This window comes from Pseudorasbora parva, chromosome 9 (genome assembly GCF_024679245.1).
Source record: "Pseudorasbora parva isolate DD20220531a chromosome 9, ASM2467924v1, whole genome shotgun sequence".
Classification (NCBI taxonomy): Eukaryota; Metazoa; Chordata; class Actinopteri; order Cypriniformes; family Gobionidae; genus Pseudorasbora; species Pseudorasbora parva.
Genome location: NC_090180.1, coordinates 29,522,899 through 29,541,328, shown reverse-complemented (window position 1 = coordinate 29,541,328; position 18,430 = coordinate 29,522,899). Strand labels below are relative to the sequence as shown.

Genomic DNA, 18,430 nt, shown 5'->3' with positions numbered 1-18,430 from the left:
ATTGAGCACATTTTGTCTCTGAAGTAAAGGCTGGACTACAATAGAGCAGATGGTGAACAGTGTTTTCTGTGGGACATGGTAACTCTCTTTGGGATGCACTTTGGGCTTTTTCACTTTGTAAACCTATAATATGCACAAAAAAGAGATATTATAACACAATAAAGTACAGGGAAAAGCATGATATGAGCACTTTAAGTAAAAATCTATTTACCTTTACCGTTTTAACCAAGAAAAAAAATACAGATGCAACTTTCATCGCAACTTTTAAGAAATGCAGCCGCAACATCAGGGATTTTAGGCCGCAACAATCACAAAAAAGGCCCGCGAAATCCTGGAGGGACTGATAAACATCTTGCTGCTTCTTGATTTAAGGGCTGCTTTGGACACAGTCTGCCATGAATTAATGATCTCTCTAGGCTTTCTGACATTGGCATCACTGGCTCTGCACTTTCTTGAATCATTTCCTACATTAGTGACAGAAAGTATTATATCACTATACAAGGGTTTAGATCTACTACTGCTTCACTTACACAGTGTGTTCCTCAAGGTTCGGTTCTTGGCCCACTATTTTTCATCATCTACATATATCCACACGGTGACATCATACGCAAGCATGGACTTCAGTTCCACTGCTATGCAGATGATATGCAAATCTACCCTCACTACCAGCTCTGATAGGCCATCTCTGCCTGACTCATCACTCACTGCATGTATCAGGGACATCAAGTATTGGATGTCCCAGAATTTCCTTAAATTGAATAATAAAAAAATGAGATATTATTGATTGGTTCTACTGCCACAGTCAAAAGGATGAACCAGTCTTTTGATGTTCATGGAACTCACATTAAGCCTTCGTCATTGATACGTAACCTTGGTGTTTTATTCGATTCTGGCCCTCACATTTCTTTTCTAGTTAAAAACTCTTTTTTCCATCTTCTTAATATTGCTCGTCTCCGATCTTCTCGCATCATAGCTGATACTGAAACCTTAATTCACACATTAATAATCACTTCACGTCTGGACTATTGTAATGCCTTGTTTCTTGGTCTTCCCAAAAAACTTATCGCAAGATTAACATATGTTCAAAACTCAGCAGCAAGAGTTCTCACCTCCACTAGGTGCTCTTGCTTACACTATTCCTCTGCTTTATGAACTTCACTGGCTACCTGTAGCATCACGTATACACTTTAAGGCATTGCTTCTAACGTTCAAAGCATTAAATGGTCTTGCTCCCCAATATCTGAATTACTTTCCCCTTACCACCCAGTCCGGTCCCTTAGATCAGCTGAACTTGGTTTGTTGTCCGTCGCTTGTTTCCGTTTGTCTACTGTTGGTGGAAGATCATTTAGTATAAATGCTCCTCAATTATGGAATTCGCTGCCTCTTATACTACGAAATATCTCATCTGTGGGTGCATTTAAGTCCCGGTTAAAAACATATCTATTCAACAAGCATTTCAGATATTGTAATTAAATGTATTGTGATGCGTATATATAGATGTATATGTAGGTGTCTGAATGTACTGTAATTGTGCAATGTAACGCGACCTTGAGGTATGTAAAGGCGCTATATAAATAAAACTTCTTCTTCTTCAGCAATCCTCTGTCAGCACTCATTATACATAGGGGGAAAAGGCAGTATTAGAAATATATTTGTGGCTTGGCAAATCATACTGTGCGTCTAAAGTGTGGATCAGATTTTTAAATTCCACGTTTTCCAAAGATTTGAATGGCACCATATCCTTAGCGAAGTAAAATGCAATCACCTTAGTCACATCTTTCCATCATTTGCTGCTTTTGTCGTATTTTATCAACTGTTCTGATGTTTCGGTCAGCGATAGCCGTTTATGTTTTTGGACCTTGTGAGATGCAGACACTGTAAGTAGGCTTTTACCAACCTGAGTGAAACGCTCTCAGCATGTTCTTTTGGATACTTCCTTTTACCTCCAGTAGATCTGACTGTTATCCAACTAATTTTACAGATATAATTTTGTGCAAAGCTAATCCACTGCCACACAACTGATGTAAAGTCTTTTTTTTTTTTGGCATCAGCTCCTTTGCCATCTTCTTTCTTTTCTTTATTTATAAAGCATATTTAAAAACAACCATGGGTCGACCAAAGTGTTGTACATAAAATAAATTAAACATTTACAAACAAAAAGAGAAGGTGCTGTTCGAACTGGGAGGTTGTTCCAGAGTGTTAGTCCAGCAATAGAAATTGATTAATTACCACAATGCTTCAGTTTCGGTTTCTAGGAATGGACAGCATTGTTAAATGTCCCGATCTGGCTGGTGGTAAAGATTTGTGTGAATGCACCAACTCAGATAGACTGACTGGTGCAAGTTTATGTAATGATTTGTGAAAAATGAATGAAAAATCAGGGTTAAATCAGGGTTTGTATTCCACTAAATTTTATTGCCAACCACTGCAAAGACATCAAGATGGGGGGTGATGTGCTGAAACTTACACGAGTCAGTCTATTCCTATTGAAGGGGATTCTGGAAATCCACTGCTGCTTCAATATACCTGTATATATTTATATCCTAATTACCTTCATAATCAAAACCTTAATCAATATTTACCTTCCTATATTATTAAAATGATTCTATCCATTTATGATTTTGCTTTTTGTTTCTTGTTTTCTAAAGTGTGTATTTGGTCTCTGAGGAGTGACTGAGGGTCTGGCCTAGAGATGTGTGACATGTCACTAAACACTGGCAACAAGGTCATGTGTTTGGATTTTGGAGGTATCACACACCCCTAACATGTCAGGAGTGCAGGAACAGGGTTTGCTCACTTAGCCCGGCTTCCAGAGATGAAATATGGATTTGTCTTTCATTTAATTTATTATGTTTTATTCCTTTTATCATTTTATGTTTTGTTTATAATTAGTTAAGATGTTCTCAACCTTGGAGGAAACCAGTATTCTTTGGAGTTTGTGTGTGTGTGTACCAGATCTGTGCAGGCCTAATGTTAGAGATGGACATTTCTGCAGAAAACGCCAGACTTGAAGATGCTTTTCGGTGGCCTATGAGGTCACTGTGATGTAATTCTGGTTATGGGGCGACGACTTGTCTACCTAGCTTGACGATATGTGCTCCTATCTGAAAGTTGCTTACATTGCATTTTATCTGAGCAAATCAGAATGTTGTAGATAGACCTTGAAAATGGTATAACTGGTGAGACAATTGTATGTACGATAGAGCGAGGCAACGAGACGTGAGAGAGGGAGCACGGCCTACGAACTCCTTGTGAGACCTGAAGCTGGCTTCTGCTTTTGAAACTGCAAACTATTCTAAGTAAATTTTCTTTTAATTAATTGTTTTGTCTTAATTTCTTCACTGGTCATGGGTCATAAGCTGTTAACCCCTAACACTATAATAGAGCAAATTGCAAAAGTCTAAGTAGGAAGTGATGAATGCATGGATTTCTTTTTCAAAGTTTTTTAAAGATAAAAACAATTTGAACTTAGCTAGGCGACGGAGATGGAAAAACACAAATTATTACCACATTTATCTGCTTATCAAACTAAAGACCAGAATCAAATCGAAGGCCTAAGTTTTTGGGTTAGATAACCACGGTCATAAATACTGCCATTAAACATTTTGCACATACAATCACACTGGTGTGATTAGAACGTTAAGTTTATCACGTGATCAACTGCTAAACTCAAATGTGCTTTTGTGGCAATTTGGCTGGTGCTGAGTCAGAGGCCGGGCTCAGTGCTTGTCATATACAACAACTATTCAGTGTTTTAAACCACATAATGTTTATTTTAGGTGTCAGACATTTAAATATACATAAGTACCAGCAAAACCATCATTTAGAGTTTGTAAAATACACATTCGTTATTTTATATTATTTGAATAATAATTAATTGTTAATAATAATTATATTAATTGTAAATAATAACTGGTTATATTATAATTATATTATATTAACCTTTCTAAATTGGAAAAAGGTTTTTTGTATTTTTAACTATTACTATATAAACAATTATCTCTAATGTTCAAGAATCCTGATGTGCAAGCTAAATCCAGCAGTGTACAATCATCATTAATTGACAACGCTATGAAGTGACACTAAAGGGAGTGAGGATATATCATTTTACTTGAATCAATCCCTTTGCACCTGAAGAAAGGAAGCTAGGAAAGGAAAACAAGGATGCACAAATAAGAATTAAAAACATAAGAACTGTCCATATAAACTTCCCTTGTCCACGAAGTGTAATGCATTTCAAAATGATGGTGGCGTTTCCCCCAAGGTGAAGTGAATAGGGAAGTTTGCAAGTGCGTGTCTAAAAGTGGAGTGGAACGCATCCCTGGTTTTTATATATGGTGGCTGCTGAGGGTTCAATATTTTGGTGATGCTCCTTGTGGCAAGTGAGGGGTATGACCGGGGTTGCTACAAGTATTACGATATTTGTCTGTTTAAAATATGTTTCTTACAGAAAGCAGGCAGATCTATTGTCAAATCAGATCAATTTTTTGTAAATATATACACAAGTGCTACAAAATACAAAAATATTGAGTGCGACATGCAGTGCAATGTTGAATACAATATACACAATACCCAGAATTCTAGGCACAGTATAAAAAGAAAATGCACAACATTTACCATAAAATAATACACAATATGCAAATTGTAGCAGTACATGCAATATTTTAATATGGAATGTTTTAAAATAGAGCCTAGAAAAGGTAGCCCAAGTTGATTGTACATTGATGCCGTCAGTTAACCACATATAATACCTAGGTGAAAGAATAAAAAAAGTTAAATAGCAGAACCATAAAACATGCTCTTTTGGTAAGTGAGGAAGTTCCACTATTATGGATTTTTGAAAATTACCTTTCATGTAGTGTGTAACAGTTCTAAGTGAATGAAAACATAATGCAACATTTTAAATCTGAAAGTACACTGTATATAACGTTATTGTCTCTCAAAAGTAAGAGTTGACTCGAGAGTTAACTCTTTTTTTTTTAACAAATCCCAAGTTATTTCGCTATGACGTCAAAACTTGAACCACCTCAAAAACTGTAGCTGATACCTGTGGATACTGGATAGCATGATGTGGAGAAGACGCTGTGCTCTACAATGCGTTTATTGTGTCTCTGGCTAACCGGCTAACTTACGTTATTACTGTCTTACTGAAATACTACTGTAAATCAGCTGTGGGCTGTATTACCTAAAACTGTGTTTATTATCTCACTACTTTGAGTAATGATAAAGGATGGAGCAAGAATTGTTTTGCAAACTTTAATGTTACATCAGTCATTCATGTTAACACTCGACTAACGTGCTGTTATTGATACAGTTCCTGTATGTGCACAGCAATAAATTAGAAACACATACATAGGTTTGTTGATGGACCACACTTGTTAATGCCAATGGTGAGGAATTAGAGTTGAAACATCTCATGTTGCACCTCAAACTGACTGTTATCACCGAGAAATGGCCTGTTCAAGGTTGAATAACTCAACATGACATCATGACTTTGCATAAACATACACGGCACTTTATAAAGCCAAGTGCTGTGTTATTTGTATGCATTTTGAGCTATCCGTGTGTATATCTACGCTGAAACAAACCATCATCTCCAAGTGTATGTCTACGCCATATGATTCCACCAACCTAATTAATATTTATAGCCTAATTTTATATTTTGGAGCAACTAACTCAACTCCTACCCTAAGCCTACCCACTTTCAACAATACAAAACACCTAACAGGCAAATAACTGTACAGTCACATGTATTTATTGCAAAAACTGAACAAAAAACAGTATGAAAGTATTAACTCATGTTACATTCCAAGTCTTCTGAAGTCATACGATATCTTCTTGTGAAGAACAGAGTTGATCTTAAAAGAGTTGAACTCAAAGTTCAATGCCAAGCGAGATATTTTATTTAACAGAAGTTCCCTTTCAAAGCCTACAGCGAACGGCCGGTTTGGACTACACCCCTGCACTTCCAGGTTTAATGACGCAACTAAAAACGTTTGTTGACGAACCCTCCGCCCACAAGAACACGCATATTCGGGGCCGTTGTCCTTTTGCTCTCGCAGGTCGAGAATATTTTTCGTTCTTCGAAAATGTACTTCGCGTTTTTTGTAGAGTGTGTTTGTCGATATGCCATTGAAACGCTGTTATTTTCATCCCGGAGTCAAATCACCTTTGTTTGGCCTTCCCACGGACGATGTACGTAGAGATCAATGAAACTATGTGCAGCACATTTTGCTGAGGACTGCTTCCTCAAACTCAATCAGTTTAATGCCGGATTCGCAGAAAGATTATTCTTAAAAGATGACGCAGTTACCTCTTTGTCTGGAGAAGGCGTTGTTAATGAGCCACAACCGGTAAGTGTATTTTATTATTTAAGTTGGTCCTTTTAACAGTTTATGTAACTCATGACACAAAGTGCAACGCTGTTTAGCTTTGTTAACTAACGTTAGATGGTAATGGAAACTACTCCAAAAAACTTAGGATATAAAAGTGTAGTAATTCATTCAGACACCATCGATTGTTGGTGTTTGTAATGATCAGTTTAAACTACTGAATAGACAGCTTACCATTCTGAAACATCCAGCAAAAGTCTTTCCTGAGCAGGTTGTAATCGATCCTCTTCGATATTCTCCGGGTCTGATTCCGGCTCAAATTGATAAGGCAATATAGAAATTTTTGCAATAACATTGAGCGCGTTATGGTAAGAGGCGGGACCTTTCCGGGCAAAGTGTGCTAAGCTGCTGTCCAATCACAGCGCGGGAAGCGCTGGCCTAATCAGAACTCGTTACGTATTTCTGAAGGAGGGACTTCATAGAACAAGGAAATCATCAGGCCGTTTTTAGGACAGAGGAATCAGCGGTATACAGATAAGTAAATTGTGTGAAAAATACTGTTTTTTTACACGCGAAACATGAACTCATGTTATATTGCACACTATAAACATAATCAAAGCTTCGAAAACATGCGAAGAATGGGACCTTTAATCTTTGGCGGATTGACTCAACGTTACTGAACCCTTTTGGGGATTTTCTTCACACAAATCAATCGTTTGGCCTCGGAACACTTGGGATATTTGTACTTTCTGAATAAATTGTACCTGCAGTCGTATCTGCCTGTTATATTCTGTTTTTTATAATACACAAATGGGAAGGTTTAGTGAAGAGTTTGAGTAACTCAAAATGTGTCTGAATATGTGTCTGTCTACAAGGTAAATTGATTTATAAACATACTAAAAAAAAATTGTTTTGAAAATGTAAAAATGCAGAATGTTTCTTGTGATGGGTATAGCCTAGTTCAGACTCGTCAGGTCACTGCTCTTTTCACACTGCATGAACCCTCCCGCTGCCCTGTATCTCACTCTTTTATTGGCTGTCGGTCATCTCCGATGTAATTTTCAGTCAGAATGCAGTTCACACAGCAGGAGTTTGAATCGCCAACAGGTCCAGATATTTAGCATGCCAAATATCTCACCGGCGTCGGCGACGCGTCTTTGATCATTCACACTGCGTGATTGTCACTCGTGTGCACGAGCACCGTTTTGCCGATGATCTCGGGCATTTATCGGCGATTTCGCAAAACCTGTCGGCGACTCAAAATCGGGCAGTGTGATTTAGGCTTGAGTTTAGGGGCTGTGTGTGTGTGTGTGAGATGGGTAGGTTTCGGGATAGGGGCAGTGTAGGTGGATAGAAAGAAACGTTGTTGATAAACACGGTAAAAAACGATTATGCGTCTTGATAGCACGGCAAAATTAGATACAAATCGGCGTGTCATACATACGCTATTTCATGAGATCAGTCTGAACTAGTTCTTCCAATCTTTCATCGATTGGTACTCACACTGGGATTGGTATCGTTGAACATTGTGGTGTCATGTGCAATGCGTAATATGAGAAAATGAAAGTGTTTTATGACCTTTGATGCATGAAAACCTGTTGTTGGAGAAATCCAAAACTAAATTAGGAAACTTTAAAAAAATCATAGTGTCACTTTAATAAAATATGGTGTTACAGTACACTTTGATTAGTGTAATTCAATTTCTGAATGACTTGTCATATGCCTTCTTATGTTACTTAGGTGTTTGTAGCTCTTTCCACACTCAGTGCATATGTAAGGGTTCTCTTCGGTGTGAATCCTTGTGTGAGTTTTAAGATGTTCTTTACGAGTAAAACTCTTTTGACACTGGTGACAACTGAAAGGCCTCTCTCCAGTGTGAATTCTTCTGTGTCTTATAAGGTCACCTTTATGTGTGAAACTATTTCCACACTGAGAACATGTGAAAGGACTCTCTCCCGTGTGAATTCCCATGTGATCATTAAGGCTTCTTTTATGTGTGAAACTCATTCCACACTGATGGCACGTGAAAGGCTTCTCTCCGGTGTGAATTCGTACGTGATCCTTAAGGTTTCCTTTTTGTGTGAAACTCTTTCCACAATGCTGGCAGGTAAACGGCTTCTCTCCAGTGTGAATTCTTATGTGAGCCAAAAGGTGACTTTTTTGTGTGAAACTCTTTTCACATTGAGGGCAGGTAAAACTATTTGTAGATCTCTTTTGTGACAAATTCTTTTCCGTCTGTGATCCATTAAACGATTCTTGTCCAGTTTTGAAACTATGAGTTCGTTGATACTGATGTTTATCCTCAACTTCATTCAGATCTTGATTTTCCACTTTTACTTCCATCACCTCTGAAATGAAAATGTAATTGTCAAATATTAAACAAAAGGTAAAAAAAACAATTATACAACAGTTAATTCAGAGCGATTTTAGCTGTCAGCAGAGCTTTTTCTTGATGATGAACTGATCAACAACAAATTTATCTTAGCATTTACCCAATGGCACATGTGAATTTTGTTAGGGTATATTTCGTGCACATGTTATGTGTATGTGGATAATCAACAACAGGTAAACTTTGTTGTGGAAGCTCGGGCTGGGTTGACAAAATACATGTCCAAATTTGTATTGATTTTGATTAAACAATGCAGCTTTTTTTTAAATTCCAAGATCAATTTTTTAGTTAGTGAGACACAATATATCAGCAACACAACATTTTGAACAAAAAGCTGAAAAAAATCCAGTTTTTGTCAAAGACTACATATAGATCAGATTCAGAGCGATGATCAAACACAGATGGCGTAAGATCAGGGCAGAGTTTAGCTCCAACCCTGATCAAACACACCCACTTGTGATTTTTTAATGATTCTGAAGACATTGATTAGCATGTTCAGGTGTGTTTGATTATAGTTGGAGCTAAACTCTGCAGCGCATTCGCCCTCCAGGGCAAGATTAGATTTGAGATCTGATTCTGCGGAAAAAATGGCGTTTTGTGAGTAAAATGTGTTATTTTGGCAAGATTGCCGAATAAAATCCGCATTCCTGGGTGTATATATCACATAATTGAGGTCGCTTCAACCTGCAGATATGGAAAACAACCCGCGGGGAAAAACGCGGACTCGGCAACACAGTGCAGTTGAGTTCTGCTGACATTTGACAACTAACATTATGCGTCGCTTCGTTACTCTGATTGGTTGTAGGTCTATCCAATTGATGTCTTTCCTGGTTTGGTGTAAACAAACCCCATAATTACAGCCCAATGGAGCAGTATCAAACTCATATTCTGACTAGAATTGAGTATGACCATGTCAGGCTAAGCGCTCCCTGGCGTATAACATGGAAAATTCAGTGTTTGGCGGGGAAAGAGTTGGGTTTATTTTCTGTCCAATTTTAGTGTCTTTCCATAAAAATATGGTTATTTTTTACTGGCTTATATTTTTCTAAATTCAGTATCATTAAAATTATTGAATTCCATAAAAGTCTAAAAATAAAGGTAGATTATGTCTAATTTTTTTAAACTTTCTTTATATGTCAATACATAATTAAAATGTAAGTACTCTGAAAAAGAGAGTATAAAAATTGAGTGACTCTAGACTTTTTAATCTGCAATAAACACCGTTCATTATTTTCGTTCGGGACGAAACAAGTGATTGGCTTGGGCGATTGTCACGCTCTCTCGCTATCACGGCTACCACCCCTTTTGCTACAGGATCTGCCCACAAGCACGCACCCCTAGGAAGAGCAAAAGCATTTAAAATTCACAGTGCCGGGTTTTGCAGTCAGTGAAGGCAAACAATGCAAAAAAAGGAAGACAGTACAAGAAAAGGCAATGCACAAAACTTCTTTGGATAAACAAAGAAATCAAACGCGAATAAATATCGGCGAGGCTTTCCAACGATGGCGAGAACTGAGGGACCTAAAGGGGCTGAAAAATGACTCCTTGATTGCTGTATTTCTGCTGGACAGGTAATCTTTCAATTTGATTAAAAAAAAATTGGTTTATGTTTTCATGAAGCATGTATCACTAGCACATGTAGCTGCCTAATATAGCTAACACAATATCACATAGCATAAAGTTACATTGCTATACACTTAGCCATAAGTAGAGATGCTAAATATGCTTAGCTCAAGTTGATCGCTGTCGGGTTGAATATTTGAAAAAATTTAGATAACAAAATGCATGTGTAAAAGCTAGTACACCGCATCCAGGAACTTTTTTTAGAACTAAGTTAGCTTTAGCTACTACTAGTCAACAATGCTTTCATCATGGAAACTCTTACATGCAAAACACAGTATATGGTATGAATCTTACACGAAATTCATCTTCATCACAGTATAACTGATGTTATTGTAGTATCAATGCTACCCGTTTTTAGCTTTGCCATATAAATATAAATAGCTTGTTACAGAATCAGACAAAAACACATTTTAAACTTTACCATTATCAGTATTCTAGCTTGATAGTGAGCACTAAAAGACATCTTATTTGTTTATATTCATAGTGATAAAGTATTTTTTTTTTAATTACATGTGATTCTGACATGATGTCACTACATGCACTCCGCTCGTCTCAGTAAATAATGCGTCTTCCAGCTGAGCACCCGGTGAGGCGCGTTCATGTATTTTGGGGTTGTGGCTTTGGAAAGAGCCCAGAAGGGAGAAGGTGGAGTGAATAGAAATAATGAGCTGTCTTTAAAACAGTCATGAGAGGTCTACATACACTCAATTTTTATATTTTCTTTTTCAGAGTACTTACATTTTAATTATGTATTGATATATAAAGAAAGTTTAAACAAATTTGGAAGAAAGTTTTTTAACCAATTCTTACCTACCCTACCTTTAAAGAAACTTTGAATACTTGATTGATGAATACTTAATTGAAAAATGTATTTAGCTGAATCATAAAAAAATGAATATGAAACTTCAGAGATGTAGTGCTTCATAACATGTAAATCGGAATTTATTCATTGGTTTATAAAGGTAACTTCTGGGGAAAGTTATTTAATCATTATAGGTTTTCACTGAGTTCCCTGTTTGCATTTACTGTGTTTTGATGCACAGCGTTTTCTCTGAAAGTGCCCTTTATATATATTTTTATTTCTATATACATTTATGTCTTTATAAATACAAATAAGGGTATTTATCAATAGGGTCTATCAATACAGGCAGCAGGGGCGTAGCACCAAATTTTGGGCCCTGGTAGGGCTGGACAATAATTCAATATCAATATATATCGCGATATAATTTTTTTCAATAACGGTGATATGATTTTTAAACACATTTCCGATATTTCGATATGACTGACGTTCAGGGCGCATGCCATCAGAAAGAGCAGAACACGATTGGCTTCTTGCGTGATGACGTACACCACGGACACGCAGCCAGCCAGTGCTCAGCAGTAGTAGGCTGATAGATCCAACGCGGCACGTTTTAGCTACAAAGAGTTTCCCTGACCGCAACACAAATGTGACTGAACGAGCTTCCACAAGTAAGGAGAAATAAATAGTTGATAAGAGAAGAAAGACTAACTTTCTTTAGTGGCGTGGAAGTGGTTCGTCTATCTACAGCACTATTCGCACGGGATTAGTATTATCTAGGGACCTCTGTGATTGAGAAATGACTCCTCCACATCTGAGTTTTGCGTGGCGCATTCGCACGGGATAAGCAAAGCCTGTGATTTTACTCGAATTTACTGACTTCTCCCGGATATGATGTTCGTTATAGATAGCTGTATGAAATCATAAACAGGCATCGATATCGTTTTGATTATTTTACAGTAGCCTAATAAATAAATATAATTTCGTTCAGTTAGCGAACAGACGCCATGAACTGAGCTCAGACCAGCGGCAGGAATCAGATTTCATTTATCACGAGTAGGAAGCTGACAATATAGCCTACGGCGGAAGATTCAGTTTCAAAACTAAATGTAAAAGCGCCTATTTAAACAAGATTGTCATTGTACTATACTATACTGTTCTGTTATGTTTTTCATTCAGAACAGTATTGATGTTAATGTTAAACACACCATTCAATCAGATTACTCTCAAATTGATACTCATTCTAAAGTGAAAGTATAATCCGTGTGGGCGCGGCTGCACGGGAATTAACGGTGCGCATTATGAATGCAGACTTTATTCTTCGTGAAAGATAAAGATAGAAATGCTCACAGGGAGAAAAAAAGCTTGCAAAAAGTATATACAATCCGCCTAATCCTGGCCAAATCACAGAGATGTCGATTCGCACGGGACTAATGTTATCACAGGACCTCGGTGTTCGGCAAAATATATAGGCTAATTTGCGGGGGAATTTTTACTTTACAAATTACAGACATGGCCGATTCGCACGGGATTAAGATCACAGACATTCTCTGCAATTATTACAAATCACCAGAGGTCCCCAGATAATACGAATCCCGTGCGAATGGGGCTGATATTAAACTTGTGCCGGAGAGGTGCCGACTAGGGGTGTAACAATACATCGACATAGATGCATCAATCTAATGTCTAATAATACGATGCCAAGCGTTAAAAATAATCCATGTACATATTTGGGTAAGAGGCAAGTGGCACATTTGTTTTAATACTTTCCACATTTGCACACAATGTCATGTATTAACACCAATGCGTTCATTCTCGTTTAAATTACCTTTCAAAGCTTGTGAAAGACGGTCAGACATGGCTTCACGAAAATGTATCATTTTCTCCTGTTTAAAGCCTTGCAAAAAGCAGCGTGCACTCATCTCAAACAGAGCACAAATAGGCCACTGAATTGAGTCTTATTTTATTAATTTTTTTGTGCATCAGTAGATAAAGGTATAGTTTTGCATAAAAGGAGAATATAGCGCTATGAATCGTTCTTCAGTGAAATTTAAAACTTAAAAGAAAATGCTCAATAAACTGCGTCTGCGAAGTGAGAGTCTTGTTTATTTGATGGTGATTTCTTGTTCGTATAAAGGCTAAATACAAATAAAAGGTGAACATTAATTTATTTGTACCGTTTTTATTTCTAAAATTTTATATAGTTTTATAGGAGGAGGTTTCATAGACTTGGCAAATTAATTTGTCAGAAGTTTGTAGGTACAGAAATCCTTTGTGGCAGTTCTTGGTAGTTTTTCTAAAGCTTTTATATAGTTCATATCGATATCGAAATTATATCGTATCGACCAAAATTAAGAAATATATCGTGATATAAATTTTGGCCATATCGTCCAGCCCTAGGCCCTGGGTACAAACCATCTTGCTGGGCCCCCGTACCATGTATGTGTATGTATAGAAAACTGACTTCTAAGGCCCCCCCCTGCCTCGGGCCCTGGTTACTCAGTACCCTTTATCCCCCCCAGTCCCACGCCCCTGACAGGCAGCCTTGAAAAGGTCTGTAAACATAAGTCAAAAACTTTCTAGAACAAACTTCACCAGGAAATAATGCATAACCAGGAGACACAAAGCAATTCCAGCAGATTTTAACAATTGAGGCATGAAGCTTTATTACTTTTTTGTTCAACAAAATTATTTAATGAAGCATCACAAATGGACACCAACCTCTTTGTTCCTCAGTATCTTCATTTTTTATTTTACATGGTTGTGGATCGCTCATGTCTTCATTCTCTTCTCTAATAAACTCCATATTTTCAGTATTACTCCATGAAGAATTTGATGTTTCGACAGAAGTTATTCCTGGCCTTTCTACCTGTTGGACGATGGGAATATTTGTGAGTTCCTTCATAAAGCAGAAGCAGTATTAGATGCAGTGGCTGCGCTCAAAACTAAATGCATACAAATAAAAACTCATCAGTCTCATCCCTGGTTGAATGATGAGGTCTGGTGCTGTAGACAGACAAGCTTGCAGACAGGCGGAAAGAATATGGAAAAAGGGTAAACTTCAAATCTCTAATTATATCTTTATTACGTTTCAGAGAATTGTAAAATTGGCTAAATCGGAATATTCCGTAGAATTTATAGAGAACATTTTGAATAATCCAAAAACAATATTTTTGATATAATTAATATTGTAGTAAATACTAAAGCTATTTATATCTAAGATTATATCTAAGGCAATTCGATTTTTCTAGACTGGGCAACTCCAGCCCATTCTGGAATTAGTCAGTCAACTATTTTTCAAACTGAACTCTGCTGCTAGTCTTTTAATGGGTATAAAAAAAAACATGACCACATTACTCCTACCCTGAATTCCCTGCATTGGCTTCCAGTCTATAGAATTGTTTTTATTGGTGTTATTGGCCTACCTCTCAGATCTCTAAAAGTGCCCCTATTATGTTTTTTCAAATATTCCCTTACATGCAGTGTGTAATATTGCTATCTGTGAATGTAAACGTTCTGCAAATGTGTAAAGTCGAAAGTGCAAAATAAATAAAGTTATTGTGTCCCAAAATATCTTTTTTTACTTTAATTTAATTTTTTGGCGTGACTCTTCTAACGTTTACTTGACACGGCCACAAACGTTATTTTACCGATGACAGCTTCTCAAATCTCGGAATTCATTGCGGGTTTCACAAATGCTTGCTCTTGAAAGATGGGTCATTACTACACTTGTTTGGACCAGCTTGCTCCTCAGAAACCCAATCACACTCTTGCAATGGAGGTTCTGGTTAGTTCTTCCAATGTTTCGTCATCTATTCTGACTTGTTTTTTTGACCTTTGATGCATTTAAGCCTGTTGTTGGAGACTCCAAAACTATATTAGGTAACTTTAAAATAGTAGGCAATTTAATGGAACATCAAACTGGACGAACCTTGAAATCAGCGACTGAGAATTTACTTAAAATTCCTAGGACACATCGGAGTCAAAAAGCAGATTCCGCCTTTGCTGTTAGCAGTGCCTGGGCGTTGGAACAGTTTGCCCAAACACATTAGAGATGCTGCTACTGCACATGATTTTAAAGTACAACACAAAACACATGTTTTCAATAGTTTTCAATCAGTGACCATTTTACTGTGTTGCTTGTGTGACATTCTGTATTGTGTGACATTGTAAAACTCATTGGTCAACTTGTCGTGTATGTGTAAACTGTACTGTAAAATGTATTTGACTGTATTATGTTATAATATTTTTTATTTAATGTTCATGTGTTATAGTACACAGTATTGACAGCTATTTGATCTGTCTTCAATCATTAAATTCAAAACAAACATTTAAACGTGCAGTATGCAACTTTTGGCCACTAGGGGTCACTCATTCAAAATAATAACAACAGACGTACTTTAATGACGTCGGGAAAGTGCGTGTGCTCATGGGAGTTGTTGTCATTATTGCCACTGTCAACCAGCGAATCTGGCATCTCTAGCAGAAAACATGTTCACTGACAAGGTAATTGTTATATTACATCTCTATTATTGTTAAGTTTAGTTACGGCTTTTCACGTTATGTAATGCCAATCTAATGAAATAGCAGCGAGCTACCGTTACTTAACAAACTTATCAGTAACGTTAGATAATGTGTGAGTCAGAATGTTGTGCGGGCGGTCGCTATGTCAACACACCTATAAGTTGGTAGGCTATGTTGACATATTAACCGTGCATCATAATTTGAGTTACTCAAATTATAGATATGTTGACATGGCATCCGCGATTGTCGAACATTCTGTATATCAACTGTTCAATAAGGAAATACATTTCAATTTAGTTTATCATTACCAACATAAAACAGTAAATGAGAGAACCAGCACTAGCAATACGTTGTTCATTGGAACACGCGGTGTGTCGCTCCCCACATTCATCAATCTAATAAACATTTATTTTGGAACTCAGAGATATATGAATAAGTAGATCATTATTAAATCGATATTATATGTAGCTAGTATTAATATGATAAAAGTGACGGTCACCTTATATTAATTGACCAAGATAGTGGCATATTACCTTATGAAGCTAACGTTACTTTCTCCAGCTACATATAAAACCAATAATAGCTCGTCCATCTGCGTTTTACACATGACATCATCGTGTCACCAAATATACGGATAGAAATACTTTTGAATCAGTTTTTAAAAAAATAGCTCTTTCAGTCTCCAAAAACACAGAATCCGCCTGTTTGAAAAGCCGATACAAAATGTATAACGTTACGCATTCAGCTAAACGCGTCTCAATGTGGTCAAGATCGCTATGCAATATGCAAACATACAGCATGTTATGATTATATGATTATTATGTTAGCTGAATGGTTACTTAAATTACCTGTTTATTAAAACGAAAGCGAGATCAGCATATCTCTCTGCAGTCCGAGCTTGTCACGAAGATTTCGCCATCTTTCAAAGGCTTCTCCAAGGTTTACACGTCTCTTGCTTCTTCTACTGTCCCAAAATCTTCTCGGGTCATTTTTTTTCACTCGTACGTTTGCGCTTTGTTGAGCTGGCAAAGAGTAGTCATGATCCATTATCATACAGACTTTTTTATACGGGTGTTCCCCTTATACTGTCAGTGATCCTCTTTGAGTTTGGCGGTTCCGCCGAGTTCCGCAGGAAGCAAGACGCAAACGTGGATATGACGTGAAAGACTGGCGACATAACGGAAATAAAGACACGGTCCGTGTCTTCGAATTAAAATATTAATTTCTCTGGATTTAGAAGTTAATTGGAACTGTCGGGATAATGTAAACACACAACTTTAAAAAATATATAACATAGATATAGTGATCTTTTATATTTTTAATGCTGAAACATTACATATTGTGCCTTTAATGCAAAGCCTCTAAATAAAAACCTATAAAACATTTAACAACAGAACAAGTATGAAGGAGAATAGGTAATATTTCTGACATGTGGTAAAATAATTTATATATTAAGTGTTTATCTGCTAAAAAAAAATATTGAATCTCATTTTATTATTAAAGCTTTCTTTATAGAATTTTTTTTTCCTGTGGTCAGTTCAATTACTTTTCAGTGTTACAAATGGGCTTTGAAGTGAAGTTAATGTATGCGCTGTGTTTTTCATTAAAGAATATAAATTATGAGCGCTCATATTTTTTTGTTAAAGTAAATATATTATTAATATTAATTTGGTTTTCTGTTAAGACTGGGGTCTTTCGTCATAAATGACGTATGTTTTTTTTTTTTTTTTTTAGTTAACTTAAGCCATACGTTATTAAATAAATGTTATATCACTTCTAATATAGAGAAATTCACGTTTCAAGTTTGCATTAAATGTTTACTTTGAATTCCATATAATTACTGTGCACAATATTAAATATGACATGCGGTCATCATAGTTTGATTTGTTAAACAAAATTGAAAGAAAACACAAGTCAACAATATATAGTGTTTTTGGGATATTTTAATCAAAATATCTTGCCTATCATATATTGTGCCTTTAATATAGCATACACATACCTCATTTGGCTGAAACAGCACTGGCACAGCTGATGATTTAAGAAGTCGTCTTGGCTTTCCCTTTTCTGGTTCGTAATCGTCGGAGGTAAAATGTTCGCTGCACAGCCTGGATTTCTCGATTTTTTCCTTTGTTGTATTGACATTCCAGCGAATAGCGAGCAGCCACCGCTTCAGTCGCTCAGGATCATTCACAGGGAATCGGTGAAACGTTAATATTCCATCTCCCGTTGATGACAGCTCACGTAATCTTAAGACTTTATGTTTTCTGAAGCAACCTGGATAAACGCACGAACTCACCATTTTAAGACCAATACAATTATCAAGCTTAGCTAAAACAACTCGCTTCGTGTCGCCGTTTTCACCGGAGCTTACGCTACGCCTAACGTTACGTCCTACGTTTTTGGGGCTTGAAAATCTAGGGTGAGTAGGGTCCCATTCACTCCCATTATAAAGCTGGGAAGAGCCAGGCTATATTTTAATATAACTCTGATTGTGTTTGGCTAAAATAATTCATTACACCAAGGATGGCTTGAGTGAGAGTAAATTATGGGATACTTATCTTTTTGGGGTGAACTAACCATTTAGATACTGAATTAAAAAAAAAAAAACACAAACACAAACCTCTCCTCAGCCGAGTAGACAGACACTAGTCTGGTGCAGCATTATAACACCACAACACAAATCAAAATAAAAGTCTCCTTTAAATGCGTCAAAGGATATTTTTAATTTGGTGAAATGCATATTTATTATTTATATTAAATTAA

General features: G+C 36.7%; 1 protein-coding gene across 1 annotated transcript; it reads right to left on the bottom strand.

Moving 5' to 3' along the window:
* Window positions 1-4,008: 4,008 nt before the first annotated feature.
* On the bottom strand, window positions 4,009-18,328 carry LOC137088849 (gastrula zinc finger protein XlCGF52.1-like). Its single transcript, XM_067452199.1, has 3 exons — window positions 17,667-18,328; window positions 13,865-14,012; window positions 4,009-8,680 (listed from the first exon to the last, which is right to left on the bottom strand). Exons 1-3 carry the CDS (start codon window positions 17,964-17,966, stop codon window positions 8,019-8,021), a joined length of 1,110 nt encoding a protein of 369 aa, XP_067308300.1. The 5' UTR covers window positions 17,967-18,328; the 3' UTR covers window positions 4,009-8,018.
* Between the last annotated feature and the right edge of the window lie 102 nt (window positions 18,329-18,430).